Genomic DNA, 7,201 nt, shown 5'->3' with positions numbered 1-7,201 from the left:
AGGCCGCCACTATGTTTTGGGATGAGAAAGGGCCGTCTTCCGCTTTGGTGACATGAAAATGACTCCTCTCTTAGAAGAAATAGGAGGCTTCGCTAAGCTGCCATCGGATAGTCCAGGTTTATTAGTGCCAGAGAATCGCACTCCCCGTGGTTTTCTAAAAATGCTTGGTTTCAAGAAAAATGATAAGTTGCTTTGTTTAAAAGAAGTCATACATCCCATTTAAATTCCTTTATGAGCGTTATGGGCATAACAAGCCCTCATCATGATGAACTTGCCATTACTTCCTTAGGTTGGACGCACCATCGAGTTTATGTATTCATTGTCTGCTTCTTGGGGTTGCTAATATTTTCGATGAAAGGGGGAAGTATCCACATTCATGTAGCCATGGTCGCCAGGACTCTAATGGAAGGAATCGAGGGACAGACTTATACCATTATACCCATGATCCTAGCCGAAATGTACCGCGCTCTTGATCGATGCAAGCAAGGGTTTGGACACTTTGAGGGTTGTAATCTGTTACTGCAAGTTTGGTTATTGGAACATTTTCAGAGGGGAGAATATCGTCAAGAACTTCTACGACGACCATTAAACGACTACATAGCTTACCATCACCCAAAGAGAATGACATTTATCCCAGACAGGTTTGCACAACCGGGAAATGTTGTGAGTTGGGTACATTTCTTCAGCAATCTAATCGACGAGAAGGTACATTGGATGTTTGAATGGTTCCCTAGCAGTGAATTCATCATCGGGTCAAGAGAGACTACTCATCTAGTACTAATTGGGTTGAGGGGAATCTATCCTTATGCTCCTATAAGGGTAATGAGGCAAACAGAAAGAAAACAGGTAATACCTCGGGTTTCCATCATGGTCCAGTACAAAACAGATTTTAAAGGGGACGTCATCCCATTCAAGTTCTAGGCATAACACATATAGAACCAGAAGGTCATTGTGGAAAAGGATACTATCGAGCCAGACATATATCATGCTGGCCATGTATATTTCTACCCATCATGGTTGGTAGATGACATAGCAAGAGACGTCAAGATAGGGGTCAATTTGGAAAATAGGATCATTGATGATGATGCCGAGGCACAGGTCAAGTATAGAAGGCTTCACAAAAAGGATTTTTGAGTCTGAAGCTAGACATCTGGAACAACATAAAGCGGACATGGAGGCAATTAATGAACGGAAGGAAATCGCCACTAAGTCCACCGAGAGATTGGAATATTTGGAGCAAGGGCTGATGGAGTTTGAGGGAAAGATGAGGAAGAGGCTTTCAGATTGTCAGAACACGGATGGCAATGAAGGAGGGCATCTAGCAAAGGCTTACCTACTGTTGGATATGCGCGACCTGGGAAACCTGATTCATGGATCTAAAAGAGCTAGGAATGGGGAAGGTCCTTCTGGGGCCAAGTAGATTAGGAAACAATGTTCTTTGCTGCTTTCTAGATTCATTTTAGATTTTGATTGTAATAAGGCAAATGCCATTAGTAACTCTCTTATTAGTATCGATTTAGTAAGGATTTGATTCATTTTCGCATTAATGAGATGACACAATTATTGGCATCAATTTTCTCCAAGTCTATGTGTCGCTTAGGCCTACCTCGGGCACAACGAGGTCCCCCAAATTAGGACGTGAATTTATTAATCTTGCAAAGCATGTTCAATATTGCAAGCGTTCTTTCAATATCCCTTACTGACTTTGTTACCTTTTGTTTTTCTTTCTTTTGATTATTCCCATGCCCCAAGGTTGGTTCGTGCATACTGGCATTATCCGCATATCACACTAGATCTAAAGGTCCTCCGCCTCCCCCACCACCAAGTGATCCTAAAGGTAGAAGCAAAGGGAAAGGAAAGATGGACGATTTAAGTGGTATCAGAAAGGACAATGCAGGGAACGTTAAAACTTCGGATGGTCGAAGTACTCTGCCACAGAATGAATTGGTCCTACGCCTGGAACAAAAAATACTGGAGCTACAAGGAGAACTTGAGCAGGTCCGAAAATTGGCAAACCTTTCCCTCACCCTAAACGTCCCTGATATCAAACAACAAAACACAAACGCCCAAAACCCAGTACCTCCCCAAAACACACAGAACCAAAATCCACCGCCAAACCCTCCCGCTCCACATCAATATGGCACACCTCCTCAAAACCATAACCCTCCACCGGTACCTACTCCTCTACAACACCATCACCATCCAACTCAATATCCACAAACCACCACTTACCACACTACTCAAAATGCACCGCAACCTACTTCTGATCCCCAAAACTCAACCAATGACCACCATTATGCCCAAATTCCCGGAGTCCACCAAAGCAATCCCATATATGTGGAAATATTACCCCACACCCCACAACAAACCCTATATATACCGGAATCCACCGAGAAGGACCTGCTCATCAAGAACATGGCGGAAGAACTCAAGAAGCTCACTAGCAGAGTTCAGAGTGCCGAAGGTGGCAAGGGCATCAAAGGTTTGAATTATGAGGACTTGTGCATTCAACTAGATATAGAACTGCCGGAGGTTACAAACCTCCCAAATTTGAAATGTTTGACGGAACTGGTGATCCGAAAGTGCATCTAAGAACATACTGTGACAAACTTGTAGGGGTTGGCGAAGATGAACTAATTCGTATGAAGTTGTTCATGAGGAGCCTCACTGGAGATGCTTTGTCTTGGTACATCAGTCATAACCCAAAGAAGTGGGTTAATTGGGTGAGCATGGCGTCAGATTTCATATATCGATTTAGGTTCAAAACGGAAAATGCACCAGACGTTTTCTACATTCAAAATCTCAAGAAGAAACCAATGAAAACCTTCCGCGAGTATGCTACTCGATGGAGGTCTGAAGCCACGAAAGTAAGGCCGGAACTTGAAGAAGAACAGATGAATAAGTTCTTCGTTAGAGCTCAAGACCCGCAATACTATGAAAGGTTAATGGTTATTGAAAACCATAAATTTTTTCACATCATCAAGTTGGGAGAAAAAATAGAAGAAGTGATCAAAAGCGGAATGGTGACAAATTTTGAAGCACTCCAAGCCACAAATAAAGCTTTGTAGTCAGGAGGTATCTCCAAGAAGAAAGAAGTGGGTGCAGTGATGGTAGCCCAATGTATAAAGTCTCCTCTCCCATACCAAACACCTCCACCCACATACCAGCCTTCACCCCCCAGATACCAACAACCTGTCGGCACCTACCACACTTATAACACCAAACCCGCACATTACCACTCACCACCAGCTCGCCAAAATTACCAAAAATCAAGACAAAAGTTTGATCGCAGACCACCCAGACAATACACTCCGATTGCTAAACCTATAGACCAACTATACGAGAGACTGAAGGCTGCTGGTTATGTCACTCCCATTCCCATTATTGCTATGGAAAACTCTTCTCAGTGGGTTAAACAAAACTAGACATGTGCCTATCACTCAGGCATGAAGGGTCATACCATTGATGAATGTTGCACTTTGAAGGACAAGATTCAGAAATTAATTAACACCAAAGTCATACAGGCAAATGAGACTACACCCAATGTTCGTAACAATCCTCTCCCAAATCACATAGGCGAGGGAGTAAATGTGATAGAGACCAATGAAGAATGGGATCTAGAAAGGTTAATTGGACTCATTCGGAAGGGGGATGATTCTAAAACATCTCCAGTCACCCTCACACCCATTGTAGTCCAAACCCAGGCACTGATTGAAGTTGAGGTAACCGCATCAGCGCCATTTGAAGTCGAGGTGACCACACCCTTCACTGTAATGGTAACCCCTATTCCATCTTATAAGTCTAATGCCATACCATAGGATTATGTTGCATAAGCAAGAAGGAAAGGAAAAGCAAAAATGAAAGAAACAGGTGCAGCGCAAGGCATGACTAGAACCGGTAGGGTTTACACACCCAAGCACTTGGGAGGAATAAGCAAAGAAGCTGCATCTAAGCTGCCTGTCATTGAGACCGGCCCAGACGACCTTTGGAGAAAGGTGCAAGTGAGAGAATACTATATGGTTGACCATCTGAACAAAACTCCTAATCATATATCCATTTTATCACTGCTACAAAACTCCGAGACACATAGGAATGCCCTGATGACGGTGCTGAGTGAATCCTATGTACCCACCAACATCACCAGTGGGGAAATAGCTAATATGGTGGGGCAAGTATTAAAAAGCCACAAAATCACTTTTCATGAAGACGAGCTGCCACCGGAAGGACTAAGTCACAACATGGCACTACATATCACAGTGCAATTTGAGGACAAATTCATCGCCAGAGTCCTGATAGATGGGGGCTCGAGTCTCAACATATGTCCATTAACTACTATGAAGAGGCTGGGTAAAGGTCTGCACGAGATACGAGTAGGAAGTATGAATGTGAAGGCATTTGATGGATCTCAAAGGGCCATAATTGGAGAGGTCAACATCAGTCTACAGATGGGCCTAACCTAGTTTTATGTCGAGTTTCAAGTGCTGGATATATCTGCTACCTACAATCTATTGTTGGGGCGACACTAGATACATGTCGTTGTGGCCGTAGATTCTACTCTACATCATGCTGTGAAGTTTGAATGGAATCATCAAGAAGTGGTCATCCATGGAGACGGGAGTAATCCCATTTATACCAATCAGATTGTTCCACTCATCGAGAACCGAAGGAAGCTAGATGGAGAAACATACCATCGCATTGAGCGCATCAATGCAATTGAAAAAGACAAATGGTGGAGCAACAAGATAGAAAGCATAGTGCTATGGACAGGGTATGAGTCTGGCAAGGGTCTCAGCAAGAATCTCCAAGGGATCACCAAACCGGTACAGCTAAAGCATTATGGTACAACTTTCGAGCTTGGGTATGAATACATTTGGTAAGAGTACCAAGATTGATCGCCGCCATGGTGTGGTCCTTATTATCAACTGGAACAACCAGTGCCACATTTTGCACCAGACAATTCATCAAGCTGACGAGATATGGGGGTCTGCAGAAGATGAAGTCTTAGCCGGTATGAGGAAGCTATTTTTGGATGATGAAGACATGGATTGCAGTGCGATAGTTGAGGAGGAGGAGTACCTTACTATTCAGACTGTGGAGAAAGGAGTTGTTCTCAAGAACTGGACTACTGGACTATCAAGGGCCCGTCGAGTTCCTGGGTAGCCTCGCAATTAGCATTACTTATTTTTAAAGCAATTTTATGAGCATCTAAGACATTTTCAGTATTTTGTTTTGAACGTATTTTGTTTTAAAATAATTGCTCGAGTCATCGAGCCGTACTTGTTTGACGTTTTCAAGATTTATTTAATGCATTGTTATTTTTAGTATTATTCTTTATATTTTCTCTCTACAACGTTATTATTACTTATCCCGATGAACCTACGACTGTGACATGCAATGAGACAACGCAACATAAGGATAGTGATTCAGAGGATCTGGAAGACGATATAATACCTGAGAATATTGTCAGAGAAGTGGAAAACTTTGAAAACAAGCCTAAGTCTAACTTGGACGAGATTGAGACAGTTGACTTAGGAGATTCCGAAACAGTCAAGGAAACACGTGTAAGCATTCATCTATCACTGTCACAGAAGGACGAATACATCCGGTTCTTGAAAGAGTATGAAGATATTTTTGCATGGTCCTACGATGATGTGATTGGTTTGAGCACATCCATAGTGGCTCACAAACTACCTACCGATCCCATGTGTCCACATGTAAAGCAGAAACTCAGAAAATTCAAGCCAGATATGAGTTTGAAAATAAAAGAGGAAGTCACTACGCAAATCAAAGCCAAGGTTCTCAGGGTAGTTGAGTATCCGATTTGGCTGGCCAACATCATGCCAGTCCCAAAGAAAGACAGGAAGGCCTGAGTGTGTGTCGACTATCAGGATTTAAACAGAGGAAGCCCCAAAGATGATTTCCCATTGCCCAATATACACATACTGATCGACAACTGTGCTAAGCATGAACTCTAGTCTTTTGTGGATTACTTCGCGGGGTATCATCAGATCTGGATGGATGAAGAGGATGCCAAAAAGACAGCCTTTATCACACCATGGGGAGTGTATTGCTATAAAATAATGTTGTTTAGCCTGAAGAATGCTGGAGCCACTTACATAAGAGCTATGACAACTATTTTGGATGATATGATACACAAGTAAATAAAGGTGTACGTGGATGACATCATCATCAAATCCAGAAAAAGCACAGATCATATAGCAGACTTAAAGAAATTCTTCGATCGACTTCGAAGATTCAATTTGAAATTGAATCCCGCAAAGTGTGCCTTTGGAGTCCCCACCGGGAAATTTCTAGTATTCATCATTAGCCACCAAGGGATTGAATTGGACCCATCAAAGGTCAAAGCTATCCAGGACTTGCCACCTCCAAAGAACAAGAAAGATGTGATGAGTTTCTTAGGGCGTCTTAATTACATCAGCCGTTTCATAGCACAATCAACTATGATCTGTGAACCAATTTTCAAAATGTTGAAGAAAGATGCTGCAACAAGTTGGACTGAAGAATGTCAGAAAACCTTCGATAAAATCAAGGAATATTGATCTAAACCACCTGTTCTGGTCCTACCGGAACCAGGGAGACCTTTGATGCTTTATTTATCCGTACTAGATAGGGATTTTGGTTGTGTTCTGGGACAACACGATGAGATGGGAAGAAAGGAGCAGGCCATATATTATCTGAGTGAGAAATTCACGCCCTATGAAGCACGATACTCTTTGCTGGAGCGCACCTGCTGTGCTTTGACATGGATAGATCAAAAGTTGAGGCACTACTTCTGTGCCTACACCACATATCTCATATCAAGGATGGATTCGCTAAAATACATCTTCCAAAAACCCATGTCTACGGTAAAGTTAGCAAAATGACAGATATTGCTGAGTGAGTTCGACATCATCTATGTAACTCAGAAGGTAGTCAAAGGACAAGCATTGGCGGATCATTTGGCAGAAAATCCTGTAGACGGAGAGTACGAACCATTGAAAACGTATTTTCCTGACGAGGAAGTATCATTCGTAGGAGAAGATATCACTGAAGCATATGAGGATTGGAGAATGTTCTTCGATGGAGTTGCAAACTTCGAAGGAGTGGGCATCAGAACTGTCTTAGCATTAGAAACAGGCCAACGCTATCCGATATCCACAAAACTCAGGTTTTTATGTACCAACAATATGGAAGAATATGA

At 42.5% G+C, this 7,201-nt stretch overlaps 1 protein-coding gene across 1 annotated transcript; it reads left to right on the top strand.

Annotated features, from left to right (window-relative positions):
• The first annotated feature begins 3,857 nt into the window (after positions 1-3,857).
• LOC138904952 (uncharacterized) lies at positions 3,858-6,560 on the top strand. Its single transcript, XM_070193448.1, has 5 exons — positions 3,858-4,427; positions 4,527-4,820; positions 4,954-5,143; positions 5,323-5,804; positions 6,168-6,560. Exons 1-5 carry the CDS (start codon positions 3,858-3,860, stop codon positions 6,558-6,560), a joined length of 1,929 nt encoding a protein of 642 aa, XP_070049549.1.
• Positions 6,561-7,201: the final 641 nt, after the last annotated feature.

Source organism: Nicotiana tomentosiformis, chromosome 1 (assembly GCF_000390325.3).
Source record: "Nicotiana tomentosiformis chromosome 1, ASM39032v3, whole genome shotgun sequence".
NCBI classification, from domain to species: Eukaryota; Viridiplantae; Streptophyta; class Magnoliopsida; order Solanales; family Solanaceae; genus Nicotiana; species Nicotiana tomentosiformis.
The sequence above is the reverse complement of the archived record's forward strand: the minus strand, read 5'-3'. Positions and strand labels throughout refer to the sequence as shown.

Bases quoted from the DNA above. Each gene is read 5' to 3' on its own strand.
- LOC138904952 (XM_070193448.1), top strand. From the start codon at position 3,858: ATGAAAGAAACAGGTGCAGCGCAAGGCATGACTAGAACCGGTAGGGTT. The intron at 4,428-4,526 runs GTCAACATCAGT...GGGCGACACTAG, and splicing joins AAAGGGCCATAATTGGAGAG to ATACATGTCGTTGTGGCCGT. The intron at 5,144-5,322 runs GTCGAGTTCCTG...TGTTATTTTTAG, and splicing joins TACTGGACTATCAAGGGCCC to TATTATTCTTTATATTTTCT.